Source organism: Chinchilla lanigera, unplaced genomic scaffold (assembly GCF_000276665.1).
Source record: "Chinchilla lanigera isolate Chin_1 unplaced genomic scaffold, ChiLan1.0 scaffold00035, whole genome shotgun sequence".
Taxonomy (NCBI): domain Eukaryota; kingdom Metazoa; phylum Chordata; class Mammalia; order Rodentia; family Chinchillidae; genus Chinchilla; species Chinchilla lanigera.
The window spans coordinates 11,942,917-11,970,331 of NW_004955436.1; the positions used below are offsets into that span (position 1 = coordinate 11,942,917).

General features: G+C 42.3%; 1 protein-coding gene across 1 annotated transcript in view; it reads left to right on the forward strand.

Moving 5' to 3' along the window:
• Nucleotides 1-27,415, forward strand: part of Akap7 (A kinase (PRKA) anchor protein 7) — a gene marked incomplete in the record, with an annotated part of 118,829 nt that overhangs the window by 59,077 nt on the left and 32,337 nt on the right. Inside the window, 1 exon segment of the mRNA XM_013516678.1 lies at nt 13,141-13,288. Coding sequence (XP_013372132.1) covers nt 13,141-13,288 — 148 coding nt within the window.

The following is a 27,415-nucleotide window of genomic DNA, read 5'->3' on the forward strand; positions in this document are numbered from 1 at the left end:
AATGAAAGCAGAAGAGTGGGTGTGGATGAAAACTGTGTGCTGATGGTACGGTTAAGGGGAAATTCACGTCCCTGCATCCACAGAACCAAGATAGGAATTAAATTTTTTTTTTAGACCAGGTTGGCTGAATCGCAGCCTTCCTTTGCACTGTTCTCCAGCTATAATCCTCCAGTGTCTTCTCTCTTCACCCATTATTATTTACTCCTGTCCACCTGTCTGTCCGTCCATCCATCCATCCATCCATCCATCCATTTTCCTATCTAACCGTGCATTTTCTCAGGATTTTATTAACTGGCCTGTGTGATTTGACAATCACTCATTTTGGTCTGCATGGTAATGGGTCTCTCAACACCATTTCTGAACTGAGACTACTCTTTCTTGCGGACATCTCTGTAATGAATTTGAAGGAGCAGGAGTTCTCTTGTTTTAGATCTCTTGTTGTTTGGCCCCCAGACAAATCACCTCACAACTCTTGACCCTGTTTGCCCGTAGTGAGAGGAGCCTGGTCTTAATGATTCTTGACCTGCGTCCTATTCTGAGATGTCTAGAAGGTAGGTATTTTGATCGAATAGCCCACAGCAGCTTCGCAGAGAGAGATTTTTAAAATCTTGAGTTTGGTTCTCTTGTCTACATGAATGGAGATGGACAGAAGGAGAAAGATCTTCAAGTTCTAATGGGAAGATAGTGGCCATTTAGATCAGAACCTTTGCCCCTGTCCTCCTGAAACCAGGCAGAGCTACAAGGACAATGGGAAAAGTAGCACAAACTACACTTTAGAGAAGCAGGAGACCGAGAACTCCTGCTGAGAGCAAAGTGCGCACACTCATGAGCAGTGCCTTCGAGTAGGACTTGCATGAGAAGCTGCCTCCGGTGAGGGAGGACTGTAAAGCTAGAAGCAGCCCTTGACTTCAGCATCAGAGAAGAAGGTGTGGAATGCGGGGCCTAGCAGGAGGCATGTAGGAAGCCGCACCTTTGTAAAGGGAGGGGGACCACTCCAGGCTACTGCTAACAGCCCGCCCTGCCACCTTCCCTCCCCCATAAGCACACGGTCACCCCAGCAAATGGGGAGGGTGCCCTGGGCAGAGAACCCAGAGACCACCTGGCCACTTTTTCCACCAGTGCTGCAAGAGGACACTTCCTTGCCTGTATTATTCCAGACCAGAGCTCTTCTTAAAAATATCCTCGGCACAAGGTGAAGCTCGTCATTTCGGTAACCTGTTCCTGAGTTTTCCAGTGCCAAAGGGCTTAGTTACTCACGTTTCAAACTTGTATTTGAGTCACTCTTCATATTACCAAGTGCATATAAAGCAGATTTTTTTTGTTTTAATGGCTTTTTCACATGAAAAATTTAGTGATACCCGGTGTGAGATGGAGTTATAATTTTTTCTGTGGTGCACTCAGCCGTTAGTCACTGGTGTCATCTGTGGTGTGTCGAAGTGCCTGTTCATGATGAGTGACTGCACTTTCGCTTTCAATGCATTTTTTTAACATTACACCATTATATTGTCTATTTCTATATCGTGAAGAATCTAAATAGTTCAGTTTAAGATTGTTTAACAATTGCAAATGAAGCATTTAAAGGTAAACCTACCTGAATGTTTAACCTTTTAGTATCTCATGATTTTTCTAAAAAATAGAGTGACATATGGGGAACATAAACAGAGACCTAGATTATCTTTTAAGGGCCGCGGGGTTTAGGAATTGATGAATACGGGGTTCGAGAATGACTCCCGACTGGCCCTGACTGTCTTTGAAAACCCAAGAATAAATGATGTACTTCATTTAATCTTCAGAGTGGAATGGAGAGTAGAAGCAAGCATCTTTTTTAGAAGGTTTTGCATTTTTTTCACTCAGCGTACTTTCAGTGTTTCCAGGATTCTGCGATTAGGTGGCTGTCAGTAATGATGGGGTAAAGAAAGTTACTCTGGTTTCTAGCATCTCTGGAATGCAGCTGTTTGTTGTGAATCCCACCATGAACCAAGATCTCGGCAACAAAGATTCATCTTTGGCTTGTGTTTGTGACCATCTGTGTCTCTGCTGCACGCCGGAGCTAGCTACATAGCCTGTGTCTGTGACAGAGCTGGTCTTCTGAAGGTAGAAAAAGGACTTGGTAAACCACATGCTGATTCTTAAAACTTCTGCTAAGTGACAGATGTTATTCCTGACCACACTTTATTGGCCAAAACAAATCTCCTGGTCCCTTCTGCATTCAGAGCAGGATGTATAATCTGCTTCAGGGAGGGACACCACAGCAGAGGCAGGGAATATTTTGGACACTTGTATCATCTTCCTCAGCATTATTTCCCAAATGTACTTGACCAATAAATCTTTCTTTTTCATTGGCCACCTTGTAGCACTAGTGTTTGGTAGAACATGGTTTAGGAAATACTGACCTTGATAGTTCTGGCTTAAGTGAGATTTTTGCTTTAAATGGCTAGGGTCTGTGGACATTTTAACTTATTTATTAGCATTGGAACCCCCAGACGAAATTCTGACTTAAGTACCGCATAATTGAAGAAACATAGTTTTAGAACTTGTATTGGAAAATGTAATAATAAAGTATTCATGTTAATTTAAAGTGCATATGTTTGCTCAGCTGTATTAAATATAAATGTTCTGTCTCAACTATTACCACTAATGATGGGAAACTTTTTTTTTTCAAGTTCTTTTCAGATATTTTGGAACCCTGTCAGCCGGCAGTTTTACTTTCCTAGTCAGTGACAGTGTGGTGGTCAGGGAGGGGAGTGAATGAGATGGGCTTTGGAATGCACCCTGAGGATTGGTGGAACACACTTCAGGTGTGTCTGGGTGGACTATGGAGGTGTGGCCTTGGGGTCTATGTCTGGTTTCTCACCCTTACCCCTCTGCTCCCACTCGTATAAACTAAGCAGCAGCATTGCTCCCCCCCCCCCTTTCTGCCATGATGTTTCAGCCTTGCAGCCTGTGGGCCATGTACTGAACCCCTGAAACCATGTGCTAAATGAAACCTCACTTCAAGTCATAGATGCCAGGTACTGTCCTCAGCGGTGGGAAAGGTGACCAACACAGACAGCATGGAGTGTGGTGATCTTGTAGGGAAATGGCGAGTCCCCACAGTAGACGGGTTGTGGGTAGAGACGAAGGAGGATCTGTGGCCAAGAAAACAAATTTTTATGCCCAAGTTGTGTCGATGCAGAATTATTTAGCTTGTTTAGTAAGTGACAGTAGCTAATTTCCAAACCAATTGAACAGTCACATGAAAGCAGGCCAACTGAAATCATTGGATGGCAGTAACATTTTCTTTATCACAAAAATAAAGATTTTCTTAATCATTGGAAAGATTGGTCAAGCTCATTAATCAGCCAGTTCTTGTTAATTATAATTAGCTGCACAATGGAAGAAGGCAATTATGCTTTTCTTGAGAGAATCATTTAGATTTGAGTGGAAACTAAGGTTGAAATACAGAACTATTACTAGTTTACATTGGAATTACACTAGTATTTCCTAAATATGAGCTAGTTTTCTCTAACCATTCATCAGAATTTTATTCTTTTGTGGAGAGACATCTTAAAAATAGAAAATACTAACTATTTGAGTTACTAAATTGCTCAGTTCCTTTTCAGCTTGTTTCCCCAGTAAGTTAGAAGAAAAAAGTTGTTACTGGTTTCTTACACCAGCCAATCTTCACATTTTCTGTGGTTGAAGACCTAACAAAACCTGCGTGAATCGCCTTAGCAGCTAGCTGTCCATGCCTGTGGGATTCTGCTTTGGCTCCTGCAGTGGGTCTTTGTCTCTAAGCCCCACTTTGCCGGCCATGCTGTTGACGGTTAGCAGCATTTGTGACCTCATCGCGAAAGCCTGAGACTGTGTCTGTGCCCTGGAGCTGATGGCCAGAGTGTGAAGTTACCTCTTCCTTCCCGGCCGCCTTCCTTCCCCACAGCTGGATTTGATTGCAGTGACATGTTGCGTGACCCCATGTGGAGCACGGTGTTTCTCCCACGGTCATTCAGGCTTGGTCTGCAGGGCCGTACAGGATTGTCATCAGCCACTGCCTGATAGACTGTTCGGTATGAATCTCCCTTAGTGGGCTTGTACCTTTAGCAGCAGCCTCTCCCCATTTATTTTCATTTGATTTTTTATGACTTGGTTGTCTTGAATTCCACCTAGCTCCTTACCTTCCGTGATCTGCTAAGAAAAGATCGGGAAATGGTATACAAAGTGCCTTGTGCTGTCCAGACTTCTAGCCCAGGTATCTTTAGAACTTAATCTAGTGAAATTAAGCAGGGACTGGGGAGTGGTCAACTGGGGATATCCTGAATGGATGGGAAAGTCAAGTCAAACCTACTTCTCAACAGGTGGTAACTTTTGTTTTGGTACTGGGAATTGAACTCAGACCTTGTGCTTGCCAGGCAGGCACTTGTGCCACTGAGCTATATCCGCAGCCTCCAGGTGCTAACTTTTTATCACGCAAATCCTACTGGCAGGTGCAAGAGGTGCCCAAGGTGGAAATGGGCAGGCTGGTGGCAAGTGCACCTGTCTGGCTTCCTGGGACTGCGTTTACTTTGACAGCATGTTCCGGAGGTAGCTCATGAGAAATTTTTGAATTCTCCCATCCTGTGGTACCAATTCCTTCCTCTTCTTAACTTTCCCTGCCACATTATTTTATCAGTGCAGAAGTGCTTCTTGACATTTTGAAAAGATCCTTTATTTCTAAAGTCTACAAAAGAAAAATCTATGGAAATTACTGACTGGTCTAAGACCTTTTTTAACTTTACTTTTTGGGGAAGCAATATATAATCTAGTATTCATAGATTCAGGCTTCCTGTTGGTGCATTAGAAAAGCTAAGTCATCCCCTTAATTCTGTATCTTAAGAGTAAACAAAGGAGAAAGGTCATAATTAAGTTTTTGATTAAGTTTGGAATGTGGTCAAAAGAAAGGATTTAATATGTGTTATAAATAAAATTCTATATAGCAGTGGTGTGTTGTGTTAAAAAATAAGTCTGTGGATACTTTGCTTCCTGGAGAGAAACATTCAAATTGCTTTCAGGCCTGTGCATTATTCCTGGTCAGATGTATAACAACTGTTCATATCTAAGTAGTCTGTGTGTGTGTGTGTGTGTGTGTGTGTGTGTGTGTATGTGTTTGAGAGTGTGTGTGTGTGTGTGTGTGTGTGTTTACCAAAACTCCTTCATCAAATGTGATACCCAGAAATGGATTCAGCCAGACAGGTTAATGACTTGTATGGGCTTGGGGTATAGCTCCATGCGAGAGGGCTTGCTAGCGTATACAAAGCCCTGACTTCAGCCCCCAGTACTGGAGTGAGGCGTGGTGTCACTGCTCTGTTTTTTAACATGCATGAGGTTCGATGCAGTCTCGGTGTCCAGTTCCTTTACCCAGTTCTTAGAACATTCAGTTGTTGGAGTCCGTATACCCTAGGTAGAGACTTCTACGGAGTGGGTGGGACACTCTCCTGGGCAGTTGGAGAGGGTTAGAGGAAGCAGGTTGTTCTTTTGAGAATGATGACGGTGAGGGCAACAGAGGGAGAGATGGAAGAAGAAAGTATGCTCATGGAAGTGAGCCTAGGAGATTGAGGAGTTCATAAGAAAGTGGGAAAAGAAAAATTCATTAATGAACTGCGAAAATGTTCAAGGCCTTTCCTGCTTAACATCATGAAACTACGCTGAATGAGGCCTATGTATGTATTTAAATTACTTTGCCCGTGCACAGTCCCTTCACCACTGTTTTGTTATTTAGCTCTTATGCGGGGTATAGCAAAGGCTGCAGTTGCACTTGAAGTTCTGTCTATAGAAAATTTAACTTTGATGAGTGGTTGTGTGCTGCGGACTGGTAAGCTATAAATACAGAATGTATTCTACCGCCATTTAAGTATGTTGCAATATGTAGGCCAATGTATAGGACAAGTTAAAATTGCTTGTTAGGACTTTTCTATGATTATTTATTTATTTATTTATTTATCGATACAGAATTTTGCTATGTAGTCCAGGCTGACCTTGAACTCACTATGCAGCTCAGGCTGGCCTCAAACTCACTGCAGTCCTCCTGCCTCAGCCTCCTGACTGCTGGGATTACAGGTGTGCATCTTATTTCTAAACCAGCTGTGATCTTATTTCTAAATCATCTTCTGTAGAACTGTCTTGTTCCTGTTGGCATCTTTTGGAAAATACTGATTAGAAAGGAAAGCTATGGCATTGAAAGAGGAAGACATTAGATTAAGTTATAGGTATATAAGACTATCGTAGTGAGAATTTTTGCGGTATGGAAATAAATGGTTAAATTGGTGGATTCCGGAGAATATGCCCCAGCAGAGCAAAGCATTCTTCAGAAGCAGATGTGGTAGGAGGAGGAGGCTGCAGCTTGTTTACATTCGAGTGACCATGAAACTGATTTGAACCAAGAACACAGCTGGAACTGGGGCCGAGGAGCGGAGAGTCCAGCTGAGCAAGGGCTATACAAGGACCGTTCTTCGATGCTTCAATTCTGAGGCCCCTTCTCTGTTTCATAATAGTGAGAAAAGCCACATGCAGATGTTATTAGTAAACAGCTACGTGACCAAGCAACGTATTCCCTCATGCTATGCCTGTGAGGCTCTGAGGAGGAGGGTGTAGTGGCTCAGTGGACAGAGAGAGCTCAGATGAGAACAGACTCCGTTGTGCATTAAGGCACTGTACTGCTCCGTTGTTGCTGTACTGAGCCCTCCACCTTGCGAACTTCCTGGTACCAGAGACGTGTGATTGCTCTGTGGAGTGTGGTACAAACGAGCTGTAGCCAAGCGCCTCTGTTCTGTTTGATGCCAGCAGCCCCGGGAAGGAACCTCTGGGACCAGGAAGTGACCCTGCATTTTCTCTTGGTGGCTTTTGGGAAGTGGCTTGTGCAATTAGTTGTAAAACCTCCCCGCTGTGACGCTGTTCTTGACACTTGCTGCGTTCAGCCCCTGTCAGTGTTAGTGCAGGCAGAAGGAGGTGCCCACAGCAGGCTGAAAACCTATAGCTCTAGTATCCCTGCTTCTACTACCGCCTGCGTGGAAGGTGTGATACTGTCAATATTAGACAAAATGCCAAGGTGAAAAGGCTCCACTTTTTCTTTCTCTAAAGCCTCAAGATTAAACAAGTTAGGACTGCTGAAAGTGACTTTATAGATAGAGGGATCAGGGAAATAGCGAGCCTAACAACTTCCATGGTGAGCTGTGTGAATCCATAGCTTAAAGTACACTGTAGAAGTGAGAAGTATGTAGTCAAATAAACCGCTGGTCTAGAAAACTCCGAACAGCTCTGCTAGTATTTTACGTGATTATTTGGATAGTAACAGTATTAGAAAACTTCCCTTTGCAGGCTGGATTATTCAAATAGTTTTTCTGTATTTAAGTAGCATCTATGAATTCTTTCTCACCTTCCTTTTCCTCTCATGGTAAATTGATATGCGTCTGTCTGGGCGTACAGTCATCACGTGATTTGGTCATATTAGTACAGCATATTAAAGACAGGTATTTCAGAGGAGAGAAATTCCTAATTGTGGCATCGGTTTTAGAAATATGGTAGTGTGTCTGACAAAGTCTCGAGAGTGATTAATAGTCTTAGGATTTTAATCTTTTAAAGTAAATGGTGAAGAGCTTGAGTATTATCCTGGTCTTCTTTTCAATTTATTTGTGTTTGCCACCAGTCCTGAATCTGAGGCCGAGCTCTCCCTCTTCTTAGGTCTTTGTTGGTGACCTGATTCTCTGTGTCATTTAGTTTCCTTATCTGAGGTAAGAACAGTACGCGTCTCACAGGGCTGTTGTGATTATTAGAGGTTATTCTGTGAGTTAATAAAAGTTCTAAGAGCAGTGCATGTGCATTGTCAATGTGGTTTTTATTACTACCTGGGGATAGAAGGCATTTTTTCAGATTGGTCCAAAATAATCAAATACCATTGTCTTCTAGATTTGTCATCACTCCTTGGTTTTCCTTTGGTAAACTTACTGCCGGGCACTAGGGAGGGTGTCCAGGGCTCAGCCAGGTAGGAAGAGCCCACTCCAGGGCGGGCTGGGGAGCAGCCACATAGAACAGACCAGAGTGACAGGAAGACACGCCACACGGTGGGTCGTACTCAGCGTTCTGGAGCCGTGACCAGGGCCCTGACGGTTCGGCTCTTCCCATCCTTGTCAAGTGCGCCCGAGCCTGCGTGCGGAGGGCTGGGCATCTGACTGAGGGATACTTCGGGAAAGCTTCAGCTGACAGAGCCGCCAAGTGTTCCCTGCCTGGAGGATGCAGGTGGAACGGTCAAGGACCAGCAGAGTGTGGTGGCTCAGAGTGGGGAAGGGTTCAGAAAGGGCGTTAAAGTGAGATTTACTTCAGAGAAGCTCCATGTCCATAGGTACTGATTTCATTACTTCGAGCGCCAGTATATAAATCTTCATTAGGAACAGTGATCACTGAAAATGATTTTAATTTTTTAACCAATATACCACTGAAATACAGCCTTTTTCCACTTATGAAAATAAATGTAAAAGACTACTATTGGTCTTTAGCTGATGCCAAAATGACAAGCCAGTTTGGTTTGGCTATTAATTTACATTCTTAATTTTAGTTTCAAGTAACTATCACAGCAGATGGGCGTTTCTTTTACAGCTGCTTGTGTGATAGGAACAAACTTGGGAAATACAGCAGAGATTCAGGAATGCTAAGCTTACCATCAGTAGAATAAATAATTTATTTTTATATAGTCCATGTAAATTGTGGTTATGATAGCAAGTAACAATAAGAGGTTATCATCTCATAAAAAGTCTCAGCCATTTTAATAAATGAGTATTCCTAGTTATGGTAACAGTAACTCTGTCATAGAAATTAAAGATGAGTAATATATGTCTTATCTTTCAGAACTTTAAATGATTTTTCCCTTCAGATGGTTAGCTAATGAGTATTTTTATATTTAATGGTTCTGTCTACTTCCTGTATTAAATATAGAACTGGATGCATAGTAATATAAACTTGAGCCCTCTCTGGCACATATTAAATTATGTGCATCATTTAGCGAAATGTAAATTATGTTGTGAGTGCTTCCTAAGTAAATAATTTCCATTATTTATCAGATTCAGCCATTAGATGATTCTAAAAATACTCATCATGTTCTCAGTGGCATTTTTTTTCAGGAGTTGGCTGTTTGGGTACCAAATTACAATCAGGAATGAAATGCTCCACAATTTCATGGTACATAGTATCAAAGGTTATCGAGTGGTTTTGAATATCAGTGATAATTCTCCGTGTACTGTGATTGAAAATGGCCTAAGGGAGGTAAAATCTGAGTCATTTCTAATAATGAAGACAATCTTGAAAGCTTTCTGTTTGATGTTTCTTTCCACTAATTTCTTGTTGCAAAGTCTGATAGCCTGTATTTAACTTTTTTTTCTCTTTTAGTTCTACATGTCGTAACTGATACATCATTATAAAGGTGAAACCCTTAAGAATATACTTTATCTTTCTTAGTTTCCATGCAGAAATAACCTTCAAACAAATTACTAGCCTGTTACCCAGAATATTTTAGATTCCAGGCTGGTAGCACCCCTAGCATGTGTTATGGAAGATAGCCCATTTATTTTCTCAGCATTTGAAATAACTTCAAATCTCTTAGCATTTGCACATCAGATTCCCCGGGCTTTAGCCATTCTTGTGATTTCCTTTGAACTCGTGTCATGTGTTAATGCTCCATTTATCTTTCAATGACTGGGTGTCTTGGCAGGCTTGGCCCTTGAGGAGAAGAAACAGAGAATGGCTTGGGGCTTCTGAACCTGAATGGCATGTCATCACCCAGCCATTTTCACTTTAAAATATAACCGTAAAGGGTGATGTCTTTGAGGCTGTTTGGGCAGCCCAATAGATTCCGTAAGAAAACTGGAGCGTTCTTAGCCTCGCCCTTATTAATACCTGATTTTGATCTACTCACTTACTTCTCAGAATTATAATTCTTTCCCTTATTATGAAAGAAAAACACCACCTGCTACAGCTGGATAGTGAAACAAATTCAGATAGATTGTATTAGAAAAGAAATATATTGCCCAAGAAAAAGTGCCGCAGAGAACAAAGATCATGCTAATATTTTAATATATGTGGGATAAAGCAGACTCTTATCTGTTTCTAGATCCTTTATTATTAAAGATATTTTCAGACCAAGGAAAACGATTTCAGTGCCTCGTGAGTCCCTGTGCCTTTTAACCACAACTTCTTCTATAAATTAGGAGTTATGGAATTAATTCCATTCCACTTGCTAATAAAAGCTAACTGCTTAAGACTTGTGTTGAAGTCAGCTGTGAAGAATTCTTGCAAGATGGCTGCTGCTTACCTTTTGCTAGAATTTAGTAGTTTAGGAGATTAGGGGCACTCTCATATTTCCTTGTTTTTTTTTTTTCTTGTCTTTTCTTTTTTTAATGACATTTTATAAAATGGAGAATAGTATGGCTAGTTGATGCTGGCACCAGTATCTTGAAAACTGAAGGCCTCTGTATGTCTGCTAAACTACTGCTGGTCTTTTGTCTGGTCTAAAGGAACTTCTGTGTTTCCTACTTCCCTGTGAACAGACAGACACAACACACGTTGCACAGATGAAGCATTTAAAAGAGAATGGTCAGTTTCCATTTGCTCAGAATTTTATTGCTGAAATCTTACCTGGGCTGAAGTCACTCCTTAAAGGTCACTAGTGCTCACACTGGCTCTGTGTACACGTGTGTGTAAAAATATTCCCTACATTTTACTGTTTTAAGCTCTTTTACAAATTACGTGATATGTGCTGCGTAACACTTTAAGATCGGTTGTGTGTTGACTTCATTTTGCAGATGAGGAAAGGGCAGTGAAGCTCAGAGCTGATATTATAGTTTGACTCTTAAATGCCACCAGAAGCCCTGTGTTGAAGGGTGGTACTGGCCTGTGGCAGTGTTGGGAGGAGGTTGGAACCTCAGGCGGCATGACCTAGGGGAGGAAGTTAGGTCGCTGGAAGCCCTTGAGGGCATATCAGGAACCAGCAAGTTCCTCCCTCTTTTTTGCTTCCCAGCTACCATGAGGTGAGCAACTTTTCTTTGCCCCCTGCTCCTGCCCTGCTCTGCTGCCCTCCTGCAGGTCCAGACCAATGGGGCCAGCCGACTACAGACAGAAACCTTGAAACCATCATCCCAAGTAAACCTTTCCTCCTTAAAAATTGATTTATCCTCAGGTGTTTTGTCCCAGTGGCAAAAAGCTGACTAACACAACTGGATAGTATCTGAAGCAGGATTTGAACTCACATTCTGACTGGTCCTTAGCTATGTGGGCTGCTGCTTTTGATGTGATCAACTATGCCCTTCCTGAGACTACATCCTCCTTTGCATTTGTGCCAGTTGCTTAGTGAGCACTGCTCATGTTAGGTGCTGTTCTGGGCAGTGAAACTAGTTCAGGGACTGAAAATCAGAGAAGTCATTTGCCTGTGCAGCTTGCGTTGTACTGGACAAGGCAGAAATGCTGACGAAAGGTACCAGTAGTAAATAAGTAAATTGCACAGCACAGTAGAAGAGGTGGGTGCTATGGAAACGTATGTGTAAGTGTAAGAAGGTGAGGGAGGGAATTCCTCTGTGGCAGGAATGCAGGATAAATGGGGCGGCCTGGGGAGGCTCTATGAGAAAGAAGTGCTTGAGCCAGGAATTAAAGGTGGGATGCACCATGAGGGCATTCAGGGAGGGACAGTCTGTAGGCGGCACAGAGACTCTGAGGTGGGCTTATGCCTGTTGTATTCAGGGAGTAGCAAGGAGGTCAGGGAGGCAGAGAGGCAGAGGTGGTGGGAGGCCAAGGCCACCGCAGTGGGCAGAACAGCACTTTGTGGTCTGTATGGGGAATTGGGCTCTTCCTTTTGCAGAAATAGGCACCCCTGGGGAGGTTTTGAGCAGAGAAATGAACTGATGTGGGGTATGGGGCGTTGTTACTGGATTGCCCTGGCTGTCGAGAAGGCAGAGGTGGGAAAATAGTCGGGAGCCCCTACAGTCATCCAGGGTACCATAGATATGAGGGCGCCCTGGACAGAGGCAGCAATGAATGGCTAGAACTGGATGTACTGTGGAGGCAGAACCAACATGGTTTGGACGCGGACTGAGAGGAAGGAGGCAGTAGGGGGTAACCTCACGGCTTTCAGCCTGGCTAACTAGAATGGAATCACTGTTAGCTGAGGTGGGAAAGGCTGTGAGTGGAGAGCCTCAGCATTCTGATTTTGAACATAGAACAAAAACTACAACACTAAAAAGAGCATGTTCAATATCCACCAGTGTAGAACTGGGTGGGCAAATTATTATACTTGCACAGAGTATAATGGGGACTATGGGGACAAAAGTGATCTGCACATCTGTACATTGCTTATTGATGTAATTACTGAAAAAAATAAAGCTGTCTATCAGATGATACTCAAGACACAACCATATTCATACAAAACTGTATAGAGAAAGTGAAGACAACAAAACCATATGTTCTTATGTCACTACTTTAAGCATTTCTATAATTAGTTTTTGTCAGTAAAAAGGGAGGCTGTGTTGTCATTAGCTGCATCTCAGTGTTTCGGTACTCTGAGCTGAGTTGTGGGGCCATTGTGTAGCGGAGAGAGATGGAGCTGTGATTTCCCCGGACTGGGGAAGCTACAGAGATACCAAGAGCGTCACACTGTAATCTGTGAACAGCTAGCCGTCCTGCTGTGAAAGGACCCTAAGGAGAGACAGATCAGATGACTTTCCTCTTTCACGTGATGTTTACACAAGGAGTTTTAAAATTGTGTCCATCTTATTTTCCCCTCTGTTAAGATCCACATACATTTTAAAAATTCATCTGTTTTTCCGTTGTACTTGTAGATAATCACTCTGTCCTTGATATCTCAAATTTCACCGTGACATGCTTTAGTAGTTCTGAAGCCTAACAAATACGAAGTTCCAGGGCTGCCAGTTAAAATCAGCACTCTTTAATTGAACGCTTTTAAACTACAAGTCACGCTAAGCAGGGAAGCTTTAAAAACAACTTCACGATTTTGTGGTATCCCGGTTCAAGTGCCAGCAGTCAGTACTGCATCTGAAAATGCAGTATTAGGTTCTAAGAAAGTGAGGTAGATATGAACCAGCTCCCAGGGTGGAATGTTTGATTGATGTGATTTTGTTTTGTCATTTCAAGGGAGTGAAAAAGATAGATCCCAAGTGGTATGAAAAATTTATCAACCACAGATTTGGAGAAGAAACCCTGTACCGCATAGATCTTTGTTCCATGGAGAAGAAAAAACAAAGTAATGGTTACTATCACTGTGAGTCTTCAATTGTGGTTGGTGAGTCTTTTAAAAGATTTTTTTTAAAATTTCTTTAGCATGACTTTTTTTTTAACCAGTGTCTAGGGTTAGTTGTAAGTTTTCCTCAATGACATATTTTTCCAAATATTATGTTTTGGCAATAATACACTGACAATTTACCAGAGCATTTTTCGTATTTATATGTATCTAAATTTTACTACCTATAGTTTTTGTGCTTTTGTGCTTTAAATATAATTGTAATGAAGTCTCAGACTGACTTACGGTTTATTTCACTTTAATATTATTTCATGATTGAGAAGAAAATGTTTTCTCCCAGGAATACCTTCACGATCCTGCCCTGAGCACACGTGGCTTGGTCATGTGTGCTGCTTTTAATTGGGAATAGAGTGACCTGGGTCAGGGAGGTCCACTCTAAAAAGAGAAAGTGTAGGTGGCCTCAGAAACCAGAGGCTTCTTTTTCTTTTGTAACAAAAACATGTTTGGAGCAGATTTGTGAATAAATGCTCCAGCCCGCTGATGGATGCTCCTGTCAGGTGGAACAGACGTGTCACAGCTGTCTTCCCAGGTGCAGTGTGTGTGCCGAGCGAAGATGTCTCACCCGGAAACGGGGTCATCCTCACCTTCTGCAAACAGCATGTATTGCATGGGAGTCTGCTCTGATATGATTTAAAAATACTATTTCAAGCCAAATACTCTTCTTGTAAAATTTTGAATCTCACCCCAACCTGACTTACATGCTTTTAAAGTAAAATGAAGATACCCAAAGAAGATAAATGTGTCTAAATACTTCAAGGTCTTCAGCCAAGACAATTTCTTTCCACACCAGCTCGGAAAGAACGTATGGATATGTGGTGTACACCTCCTCAAAGAGTTCTAATACTGAAGTTTATGAAAGCATTTAAAAATGTTCAAGAGATACAATTTTATTTTCAAATCCTCAGCACAGAACCCCAGAGAAGTCCTCGTTTTATCTTCCAAGCAGCTATCTTAAACAGAAGATATTCCGTATGTCATTGGAGTTTTATATCCTGAAACATTTCGAGTCTATTTTAAGGATGATTTTCATGCTTTTGGAATCTCAGGAAGAGAGCTATCTTCCATCCAACTTTTGATGAGGACCAGGCTTTTCTGAAGTTCAGCTTCACTGCTAAAGGCAAATTCAAATTCTTGTAAAGTAGGGAATTTGGCTAGCTTTCCTTATCTACTGTGTAATTACTTTAGGCCAGTCTTGAAAGGCAATACAGTGCCTCATGGCCTTTCGCACTCCGATTTAAAAGGAAAAACCCCAGGGTATGTGGGCGTGCTAAAGACGTGGGGTGGGCATTGTACAGTGTACAGCGCGCATTGCCAGTAGGAGGCGCTGTCCTCACCCCACACCCGGATGTTGGCCACCCGCTAATCCAGGTACTTGGGACCCTGAGGCAGGAGGATAGCTGCAAGTTTGAGCCAGCCTGAGCTACGTAGCAAGACCATCTCTCACCAACAAAAAATGGTGATTTTAAAGATGTTAGCTCTTTGTTTGCCTTATTGTTTTCCAATATTCTCTAGATTTTATTTGGCATTTTATTTTGGACAGTTTTTAAGTGTTTTAAATTTTTATTACATTAGAAACATCTTCTTTTGATTTCTTCAATTACTCATATGATTAGAGTCATCTCCAGGCCAAAGATTTGACACATTGATTTATAGTTTCTTCTAGTTTTATTATTTTTATGTTTGAGCTTTTTTTATTTTGTTTCATTGACAAAGGATCTGGCTTCAGAGTCCAGATTGGCCTTGACCTCATTAGGTGAACCAGGCTGGCCTCGAATTTGCAGTGATCTTCCTGCTTCAGCCTCCTGAGGGGTGGGATTATAGGTGTGTGCCATTATGCCCAGCTTGAATTTGAGTTTTTAATCTTCCTTGGTTGAATACTAGGGGTACTCAAATGCAGACGGTTAAGCCAGATATCCAGTTACTAAAAATGAGTGCAGAGGATTTAGGAAGGTAGTACTTTTTTAGATTTTGTTCTTATACCTCACCACTCTCCCACTGTGTATATTAGCGATCATGCATTAGCCGCCCTAGCTGTTGTATATGATTGGCCCATGGTATATTGCTTTTTTTTTTTTAATATAAATTGGATGACTTGCTAATATTGGGGTGATTTATGTAAATCTGGATTTTGAAGGGTGTGGCCTCACTGGTCCCACAACCTTGGCAGGGTGCTAGAATTTCCTGGATGGAGAAGTTAGCCACCTTTCATCATCCGTCTGTTCTTGGACAAATCTGCTGAACTTGTGTGTGCTCCCCGCTTGGCTCCTGAGCACATCTCTCTGCGTGCACACCCCCTGCCAACACTGCTGTGCCCTCTGACTCTGTCTCATTCCCATGGTGGCCACGCCGCACTCCATCTCCTGCCACTTCACGCCTTCACGTCCAGTGTTAGGGGACTTTGCTGAGAGGCAACACTCATATTTACAAATAGAAGAAAAAAACCACAACATTTGGTTGTTTCATAATCAAAACTTCGGGTGATAGGATGCCCACTGGTTATTGGGCTACAACTCCTTGCACACTTAACTGCACTAATCAGCCAAAATTCAAATCTAGAAAGAAATATAAAAATCCTAGTCCTTCCTGGTAAGTCAGGAATGAAATATGATCCAGGTATCCTAGGGTTATGAAAGCTGTTCTCTCTGAGTGCCTTACTGGAGTTGAGTGAATTAATTTTTCCTCAGGCAGCCATATTCCATTTATATTTCCTTAGGCAGTTGACCAAGTAACCCTCTTGGTAGGAGGGATGAACAATCTAGTACTTCCAAGACTAGTTTCCTTCTAGCTATCATACATGCCATATGCAAAGCAGTGGGGAATTTGGAAAGGTCTAGGAGATTACCTTACTATCTATGTATGTATGTATTTATCTATCTATCCATCTATCTATAGTAGACCTGTGTATTTCTTTCATAACTTCTATAAGCAGAGGTGGAAATGGAATGATTTTCTGGGAACTCCAGTATTTTGGGCCTAGTACTCCTAATTCAACATTACTGCATATTATCAAGTTTGTACAGCGTGCCTCCTGCTCTCAGACATTATGGGATACAGAGCAGAATAAGACCTCGTCATTAAGAGTGACATAGTCATTGCGCCCAGAAGATGACATCTGAGAAGTGGAGGGGGAGGAAGATAGAGGAAGAGGGCTTGTTCATAACAAGGTGGGCTTTGGTGGACACAAAAGGAAAAGCCTATGATTTTACCTCGTGGGAGAGTGGGAATGAGAAGTCGCAGAATTCAGCTAAGCCATATGAGAAACAGGCTGTAGAGAAAGGAGATTTTCTAGCCCAAAAGGTAAGATGTACAGTGGGAGGGAAGCAGGCTGGAGGAAGTGATAGTGATAGGAAACACCCTGACTGAACTGACAGCATTGGTAGTAAGGAAGCTACCGAGTAGGCAGGTGCTGTGTTTGCATTTATGCGCAGCTGATGAAAGGATGGACGGAATTATGCAGACTGAGGTGACACATGTGCACTGGAGGAGACTGAGCAGATAGACGTGGGCTAAGGAGAGGTTAGTACTCAACATAAGAACACAGCACTGTACCCTAAAGATAAGACATGAGTTAGTTCTGACTGTAGCAGAAGAGGCAATTGGGAGGTTACAGAGCTGCTGATAGAACAGGAAAAGGGTCACAGTCATCACTGCTACGCTCCTTGCCTTCCAACGGAGTTGATCTGATAGACACATCATAAGTTGAAAGTATCATAAGTAGAAGACACATTTAATATACCTAACCTAGAGAACACCATCATTTAGCCTGGCCCACTTTAAGTATGCATATTAACCTAGAATTGGGCTAAATCATCCGACAAAATCTATTTTGAGTATCTCATTTTGAGGTCTCGTTAAGTATCTTTGAGCACCTGTGTCCAAAAAGCACTCCAAGTGCTGTCCTGTGTGTATGGAGTATCCATTGTTTCCCCTTGGGATGGTCTAGCATCACGGAGTGTCCTACTACACAGTGCTAGCCCTTTGTAAGTTGAACCATTGTAGATCAGGAATTGTGTGTATTTTATTCAGTCTGTCAGTTCTGACTAGACTACATAACAGTATACCATGCTCAGACTTCATGGACTGAAACACTAAGGAGAGTTCTGAGTGAGCTGCGTTGAGTTAATTGCATCCAGATAGCCCTGTTCATTGAGAGTCACCTTTAAGGGAGCTGGACATTTTAGACCAATCCTATTAGTCTTAAAAAGCTTGTTGCGGTTTGCCCAGGGATTTCTATTACTCCTCCCTGGAAGGTGATTTCAGCCGTAAGGAGAAGCTGTGTTGCAGCCGGGGTTGGTGTCACTTCTGACTGAGGGCCCTCAGCTCGGATGTTGGTGTCCTGCCTTTCAGTGCCCCTTGCCCTGTAGGCCAGGACAGAGCTTGGCAGGCATCCACTTGCCCACTTAGGCACTGTGCCTGGTTGCAGTGTGTGGTCCCCGGGATCTTCTGTGTGGAGGACAGGGTAGTGTCGGTGCTGTCAGCCCACTGGCTGGAGCAGGAAGTAGGGGCGGGGGGAGAAGCACATGCGCACCCCTCCTCCCCATGGACGGAAGGCATCGCCTCTGAGCTTTCTAGAGTAATAGAACTTGACCTTTGTCTGATAAATGATTAATAATACAGTGTTCAGCTTGGAAATGTTTGTATTGCTTAAATGCCATATGCCCACTTGAAGGTCCATTTAATAGAAAGGGGTATTGATCATAGCTATGTGTTGGAATACTTTTCATTTATTTTTTGCACTAGAAAAAGGTGTATCACTGCACTTATCAATGATTTACTATTCTAACAGCTCACAAGGCTACACTTTTTGGGTCTTAAACTCTTTTAAAATATACTTCGGTTCATGTCTTTTATGGCTGTGTATAACAAAAACAGGAAGGTCCGTAGAGCATCTGTGCTGCACACGGAAGCAGGAGGTTCACGTGAAGGGGAGCCCCACAGTGACGGCGCACGTTGCCAGCTAAAGCAGCCATTTTATTTCTTGAAGCAGCTTTTTTAAAATGAACAATTGACGAGCTGTCATTTCTCAGACTTGAATACTGACACACATTTTCCTGAAAATAAGCGAACCTGTCACATTAATGTGTAGCAGCTGGTATTACTTACTGCTAATGCTTAGCTTACTGCTACTGCTAAGCTTTCAAGCCAAAATTAGAATTTTGGAAATCTTAAATCTATTAAGATGAACCCTAAAACTTCCCCAAACTGAGACTTTTCTCCATTTGTTGTTATAGGAAATTCTGTATACAAAGGTAGGTAGCACAGAGGAGAATAGTGAATGCTGTGATGAAGTTCATTTTTTATTTTCACACCCTATGTACTAAAATTAAAAATTATTTTTATTAAGAGGTGTAACACATACACAAATATCCATATTAAAAGTGTACAACTTGATGAGTTTTTACATCAGTGTACACCTAGGGAAATGTGATGACTATCAGGATACTAAATACTTCCCATCACCCCTGAAGTTTATTCCTGCCCCTCATCAGTCCATAAAGATTTTTTGTGAGATGGGTGATATTAATGAATGCATCCTTTGATGTTATATAGTAACGCAGTTATCAAAATTTGGAAGAGTTCCATAACTCAGTGAATCAATATTTTTAAAATGACCAATGCATGTTACAGAGTCACATGTGAAGAAAAGAGACATCAAAGTTCATGAAATCTGTGGTGTTCACGGTTGTGCCGTAAGGAGGGGTAAACCTGAGTCATTTGTAGGAACATGGATGCACCTTAAGACCATAACGTTAAGTGAAACAAATCAGATGCACAAGCTTAAATATCGCATCGTTTCTCTTATATGAGAAACTCAAAGTATGAAGAATTTAAAGAGCAAAATAAAAGATGGAGAACAGGAAACAGGGAGATCTTTCGCAAATGTGAAGGGGGTCTAGGGAGGAAGGGAGGACGGAGAAGGGGCTGAAAGAAGAATGAAGATGTGTTCTGCACACCCACCAGGTTCCCACAGTGAATGTGATCACTGTGTACTGCAAAGTTGTCCTAATAGAAAAAAGTTCAAGATGGATGAAAAGATCTGAATGTAAAGAGGATGAAGATTCACTGAGAGGTTATAAGATTTTACGTAGCAGCTCACCTTGAAGTAACTACAACTTGTTGAGTTTTGGTATAATATCAAACAATATCCACAATTACCTGAAGTTACTAAATAATTATAAATATAACCCACGTACACCAAAATTCTTGGGCAAACAGAGGAACTGTCAGCGGATTGTAACAGAGTAAAGACATCCTGAATCAAACACTTTAAATTTTCTGTTTTTGGCAATGGGCCAAGGAAACCAGGAAAAATATAATCTTCAGATTACTCTCTTTATTTAATTTTAACCAGTATTTCCATCATATTTTTTCAATAAATTAATTTTGATGGCTACTTAGCTATCTTTGCATACAATGTAAAATGGTTTGATTCCTTTCTTAATTTTATTCCTCCTCCTTTGATTTCCATTTGAGAGCTCTGGTAAAAATATAACAAGTACGAAAATACCCCAGACTGACAGAAGTCTACGTATATCAAATGACTCATTTAAAACCATTGTTATGAGAAACTGATACCATGTGATATAGGAATGTCTCTTTTTGTGGTGGGCAGGACCAAAATTTTGTCTTGTCTCTTTTGCACAGGCTGACAGGGACATGATTAAGAAAATTTTATCTCTTCTTACACTGATTGAGATGAATCTATTTCAAGCCTGTTAAAAGAGGGAGCAGGAGAAAACAGTTTATCTGCTGAAGGAACTGTATACCTTTCTTTGTTTACCTGAAAATTTTAGCACTTGGCAATTTTCTTTGTTCAGAATTATCAAATAGTTTAATAAGAGCTGAGTACAGAGTGTTTCATTATTCCCTTTGTGACACAGAAACGGAGTGACCATATCCTTCATCATGTCCACAGTGTATTTGTAAGTGTAAAAGCAAGACTATGTTAAGATAAAAGAAGAAAACCCAGACTACGCTAGGACCTTATCTAGAAAGTGTAGCGATCTTGAAAAGTAGAACCTTTGATTTGTTAAATACTGTATCTTAAATGCCAGTCTTGTTCCTTTTTGTAATCCAGTTGTTCTGTGTGTTCTTTTTGGAGGAAATATACCTTCTAAAAAAAAAAGACTTGAACTGTTATTGTTATATGCCCCTAATAAAAATGAAAAGCAGTGATAATTGGAGCTCTGAGGTCATTTCTTTACACTTGCTGAGAAGAAACCTCAGGAGACATAACGGAGGACATTCATCTTCGTGATGCCTCACCGTACTTTCACTGGTGCATCAGCTATTAATCTGGATGTGGACACAAAGTGGCAGCTGTGACTCAGGCTATTTTGAAAACCCATCCATCCATTGGCCTGATTTCAAACCTTATGATTTATTAGACATCTGAGGAACCCTGAATATTAAAGGGGCAGTGCTAAGTGCTAATTTTAACCTTCTGGCAAATTAAACATCATGCTAGGGTGATGCACTAATAAATTATTTCATGAGTTATTTGTAGAACCTCCCATTTTAAGTGCATTCTTAAAGATACGAAGGTAAATATTGAACTCCAAGGAAAAAGAAAATTAAATTCTGTGAATGAAACTCTCAGACTACAAAGTCTGTGGTCAAACAAAGCCATTAAATACAGGAAACTAGCATGAGGAGACCCAGCGGTTATGGTTAACTACCCTGTCAAATTACCTAATTGCCTCTAAATAAATTTTTCACCACCCCAATTAATATTAATATTTTAAAAGTGCTTCACATAGTACCTGGTGCCTAGCATTATAAAAATATTAGTTATTAATGTTAATAGCAATACTAGTCCTACTGAACTATTTATTGCAAAAATATTCTTACTTTCCTAAGCAAGGAATTGCTTAGAACACCCACCTTACGTTAGTAAAGATTTGCATTATTCCTAGAACTTTCCTTCAACTGACACATGATTAACCCTGTGTTTTTAAAAGTAAAAATGCACATATAAGGTGCTTTTATTTATGTAACATTTGACCTTGCATGTGCATATTTATGTATGTAAGTTATGTATATGGGTGAAGATTAAAAAGTTGGTTTTTTGGCTATAAAAGTAAATCTATATACTGTATTGTTGTTCAAACTGATTTGCTAGTGACATGAAGTCACGAGAGACTTGTAAAGCTCAGTGAGTTCTTCTCCATTTCAGTGAAGCCTGGAGGAAAAGAGAGAGTGCGAGAGAGACAGAGAGAGTGAGAGAGCGCAACCCTAAAGAGGAAAGCACAGGACCCAGGGCTCCCTAGGATCAGACAGGCCTTGCTGTCACTGTCACGCCACAGCTGGGCGGCTTCGCATGTGTTACTTTATGATGGTCCACCCAGCTACCTCATGTGTAAAATGTGGGTGACGAGGAGTGTGCATGGTCACATGTGACAAGCTCTCACCATTAGGCCGCTGTGCACACTCGCGGTACACCTTACACTGCTGGTTTCATCAGCAGTGCGTGTGGGGGGAGGAAGCCGAAGTGATGTAGGGAAGGGTTAGAAGAAGAACAAGGATGGATTTGATTTCTTCTGAAGCCGTCCCAGGAGCACAGGAGCCAGGCATTAGGAAAGATTTTGGTCTCTAAAGGAGTGTTAAGGCTCTGGAATGGGATGTAGGAATTTGTGCAGTGTGTCCACTGACCATCTTTGAAGATGGAAGAGAGTGCCATGTATGAAGTTGTCCCATCCGGAGGTCTGAACAAGCATATGAAATTCCTTTTATCATTGAGGATTCTCCACTTTGTTGGGTTGTTTTTGCCAATGCAAGACATTATGATTGCATCTCTGAGTAGTGGCAAGAGAGGTAATGAAATTCTCGTTCTCCAGCTCTTTATAAAAATCCAATTCCACCATGTTTTTCTTTTTAGTATATTGTTACCCTTAAAATAGGACCGAGGGGAGGTGAAGTATGCTGTCGTGAGTGAATGGCTCTTGGCTGTCACTGCAGATTGATTTTAGGACACAGTAGTATTACCTGCCTTAGCACTCATTCACAGCTCCATCTAGACAGATGAAAGTTGCTAACTGTTGTGCACACAAAGACTCTTTCACTTTAAAATGCTGCCTTTTTGTTTTGGTTGCTATAATTTATGTGTGCAGTGTATTGAACAGGTATTTATTGAAGTTACCCAGTATGAAACATTGGGCCGCATATTGAAGATCAAAGCCGGGCAAACACAAATCATACTCTCAAGGTGTTTGCTTTCTAGTGGGAAGTCTTACAAACAGACAACCAGCACCACGTAACGCCATAAAGAGGACATGGAGTTAATGGGAACCAAGTGAGGCTGCTTCTCATTCTGCCTGCTCCTTAGGAAAGGCTGCTCTGAAGGGGAAAGGCTTAAGCTATAGATGAGAAGGCTGGGAGGGAGGCAGGAGAGAGGGAGGTGTTTTCCAGGCCAACGGTACAGCAAGAGAAGCTGCGCTGGGGAGTCCGTGCAGGGAGGTACAGGAAGTTCCCTCTGCGCTTGAGTAAGTTTTCCTTGAGGAGTTCGGACTTCATTCTATAGGAGCCATCAGAGATGACACCGTCAGATTTGTGCTGTGGAAAAGTGACTCTGCTGGTTAGATTTGATCAAGAAGGAGTATTGATCTGTGCGTGTGCATGCTGTATGCTATGTGGAAATATCACGTGTAACCCTATCAATACGTGCAACTAATGCCTGTTAATAAAAATTAATTATTTAAAAAAGGGAAGTCACTCTACCAACAAAAAAAAGCAAGATTTTGAGCGGCAGGAGGAGACTGAGTCCTTGAGAGCAGTGGGGAGGCTACCGCGTTAGCCTAGCAGCTCGGAATTGCTCACACTGAGCATTTGCGGTGAAGGTGGGAAGGACAGGTGCCCTGCAGACCTGGTAGGTGGGAGAATCCCTCATTTTAGGTTCGGAGGGGATTGCGAAAGACAGGGAGAAGTCTCGGATCGTTTGCAGATTGGGAGTTTAAATGGCGTGGTACCCGCTGTGGCCCACGCCAGAGTAGAAGATAAAAGAGAACACAGGTTTTGGTGATGGAGATGATTCAGTCTGAGCGTGTGAGAACACCGTAGCCCAGTCAAGCGGCATGTGGAAAGGAGAAGTGCAGAGCAGAGATGCTGTATCTCGGAGGTGGGTGTGGGGTTTAGCAGTATTAATAGTCCAAGCTCTAAGTAAGAGAAGTAGCCGGGGAACTTGCTTTGCAGCTACTTACCTGAGAAAAGGATGGTAGAGCAAGAATGGAAACCTACACAGGGTGCTGGGAGAGACAGAAACTTATTTAAATAAATGTGACAAATCTGTTTCTTGTTTTGTCTATGAGACAGCAGTAGCAATAAAATAAAAGCTGCCCTGCTATTCATATGTGTGTCTTCTACAGAAAAACTTGTGCTGATAGGAACCGGGCAGTAATGAAGATTAAGGAAACACAAAGCAGACTTTTTTCCTCCTATGAAATAAAAGTTTAATTTCTAACCCATGAAGATTCTGATATTTTATCTGACTTTAATGTCTTATATAAAATGCCTGAAGAACAGCCAGCAAACTAAAAGAACAGTTTGTCCACTTGTGACTTGCAGTTCCCTTTGACCTTCTGTTGACTAAGGTGATGCTTGAGTCAAGGGAACTGAATTTGACCATCACAGATTTTGTACTTTGCACCAGAGAACCAGAGCTGCTGGATATATTTTCATTGCTGACAGCTCTGATTCAAGCAAAAGCTTTTATGTAAGCAGGCAGTCTTGGCCCCGTGCTATGGTTTCACTATGAAGTGCCCCCAAAGACTTGCGTTTTGAGCACTCAGAGTTCAGAGGTGGGGTGTGGAGAAGTGGTTTGACCATGAAGGCTTTAACTTCATCAGTAGATTGATCTGCTGGTGAGATCATAATTTGATGGCATCATCGGGAGGGACTGGAAGTAGGAGTGGGGCCTAGTTGGGGAGACTGGGGCATTGAGCTGCAACCTGGGGACTGATCTGTCCCCTGGCCCTTTCCTCTTTGGCTCTCTTCCTCTCTCCATGCTTCCTGGCCACCACGAGCTGAGCAACTTTCCCCCACCATGCCCTTCCACCATGGAAGGGGCTCTGCCTTGCCACAGGACTAAAAGCAGTGGAGCCAGTTGACTATGGTCTGAAACCTGTGAACCAAGAACTGAATCCACCCTTCCTCTTTTTAAGTTTATATGTGTCAGGTATTTTGTCACATGGATGGAAGGCTGACTAACACCCCTAGTACGGTTTAGAGAAAGGTGGTTCACGGTTTGTCTATTTGTTCTCCAACCATATTAGCAAGAGTTCAGTTAGTAAGTGTGGCACACATTTATTCATATGTGAGAGTTTAAAACAGTCTTTATTAACATGACACTTTTTCTGTGATTTACTTTTGGGCGCTTTTTCTTGTTTGCTGTACACAATTATTTATAGATCATTTAGTTGTCCATTTTCTGTTGCTGTAACAATACCTGAAGCTGGGCACTTTAAAGGAAAAGAGGGTTGTTTTGCTCACAGTTGTGGAGGCTGAGAGGCCGAGGTCGAGTGGCCCCGTCGGTTCACCTCTGGTGGGGGCCGCTGGCTGCATCACAGCGTGGTGGATCGCGTGCTGGCAGGAGCGTGTGCAGAAGGCATGGCTTGGTAGGAGAGGAAACCAGCGAGTTCAGACCTGTGCTTTATCCTCTCAAGAACTCACTCTGGGAGTCCAGTGTCAATCCCTCTTGAGAGTGATGCCCCCGTGTCCTGGTTACCTTGTGCTGGGCCCACCTCTGAAAGATGCTGCCACCCCGACACTGGCATGTTGGGGACCAAGGCTCCAAACAGGAATGTTTGGGGGACATGCCACACCCAGATCACAGCAGACATTTCAGTCATTTCTGAGTGTAACTGACCAAAAAGTAGAGACCACCTTTTTTTAGTGAAAGGTAAATACAGAGCTCCAGCAGGCATGAGTGGCTTGCCTGTCCCAAGACCAAGCTGTCCCTCGCTTTCTTCCCCTTAACTGTAGCACGCTGGCCTCAGGGATCTGGGGCCTTGGGGTGCTGGGGCCTGGCTTTCCCCCTGCTGCCTCCGGGTTCCCTTTGGCTGTTGACGCAGGGGTACGACCCAGTCTGATACAGGAGAAGTCTTCTGGAGTACAATATTTTTGGCTAGTAAGAGATTCAGAGGGAAGAGGATGGCATATTTTTAGCTGGAAATTACAGGGTGTACATGTGCCCACGGGAACGCTAATGGTGCACAAGCTCATACAATAAGCAGGGGACACTAGAGAGATGAGTGTTGATGACCTCGTCGAGCCACTGAGTAATTAAACCTAGCGTGACACTTGTGTGGGTTGTAAGAAATAATGACATTTCTTTTTTTAATTCCTTCTCCTCCTCCCCTCCCCGATACTGAGCATTGAACCCAGGCCCTGCCATGTGGGCGGGCGAGCGCTCTACCACTGAGCTCCATTCCCAGCCCTGACTTTTTCTTAAATCAAGAATCTTTTTGTGATTTGCAGCTGAATGATTCCTAATAGAGAAAACATTTCAGTTGTGAGTGAAGACATGTATTAACAGAAAATCAGCTCTGATTTGGCTTTAGAGTATTTACTCAGCAGTTCTGACAGCCGCCATCTGCAAAGAGACGGAGCAGAATGAAAACACACTGTCATGTGTGTCTGATGAATTTCAGCTCGGGTCAAGGTGGAGCATGACAGCTTCTGGCCTTTGCCAAAAACAGTCCTAACGTAATGACATTTCGTTTAGTATAAATGAATTTTCTCTTTATTTCCTTGGGGATTTACTTGTGTTCTTTCTTATACCTTTAAATGTTATTAGGGAAAACAGTTCACTAATAATCTATTGAGCTGGTGAAGCCCTTCTTATTTGAAGCTGACACGCCCGGAAATGTAACTGACAGTTGTCTGGCCCAAGGTCAGGTGGTGAACCACTTTCAGAACTAAATATAGACGGAGAGTACTTTGGGTTAGGAATAATGAGGATATGTGAAAATCTCCCCGTAAATTGGAAATCGTAGAACCAAATTTTGAATTGCTTACATTGTTAAATTTCAAATAAAACCAACTCCTTGGGTGCAGTCGGCATCCTTGAGATCTAATTCTTTCTTTTTGTGAAGGATGCTGCTTTCTGCTCATAAAGAGATTGCGGGCAGCTGAGTAAGGAATGGAAATCCCAGCTGGCAGACGCAGTGTGCTTTATGCTTTTCTTTTTTATATATATGTAATGTAAGGTTTTAAGCATTTAACTTGTCCTTGACTAGGTAGCACCTCAGTTTTTGTGATTTCATTGTCCGTACCTGAGAAGCAGACACGGTAGAAGGCAGGGCTGCACGGTACCTACGGGAGTGAGTGACTTCGTGGTGTTCCTTCTCTGCTTCCTGCCTGGCCTTAGTAAAGCTGCTGAATGGAGTCTCCACTCTGGCTACACTGAGTTCCCACTTGTTCCTATAGGGTCATAGCTGCCCTGTGGTGTCCTCATGTTCCTTTAGCTTTGGTTCTCTCAGCTGCTGTAGCAGCTCTTCACGACTCAAGAGTTGACTTCACCTCAAGAGCCTGTGGGATGTTCAATAAACAGTGTCTGCAAAGGAATTGGTAAATAGTATGGTATGCTGTAAACCAGCATGGCCGGATACATGCGGTCACCTGTCCGCCTCTCCTCACCCTCCTTCCCTCAGGGGCGCCTCTGCTGTCTGTCCTCTCGGGAGAAGTTCTTTCTTCTCGCTCCTTTTTTTCTTTTCTGAGGAAAAGACTTTCACTACCCATATTGTGTCAAGCAGGGCCACACACACAAGAGAACTGACTGAGTAGTAACCACAGAGGAGGCGTTGGAAAATTGGCAGCAAACAGAGATACAGCAGTAGGGATTTCAGAATGGCTGCCGTGAATTTGTAAAGACTGAAGACTTCTTTTAGTTACCTACTTATTTCTTCCCCTTTCCTAAAGGCACCTATGATATGTATAGTACATTCCATCTTTCTTCCTTGTGTTTTATAGAAAAATATAGATCTTTTTTTAATTAGCTACTAAAATTGTATACTGTATGGCTGTCATAGCTACGCACACCTAACACATTTAGTATTAGGAACAAAAGCACCTGAAAGAGAAATTAAAAAGTCCATTAGAAATATGACTAACATC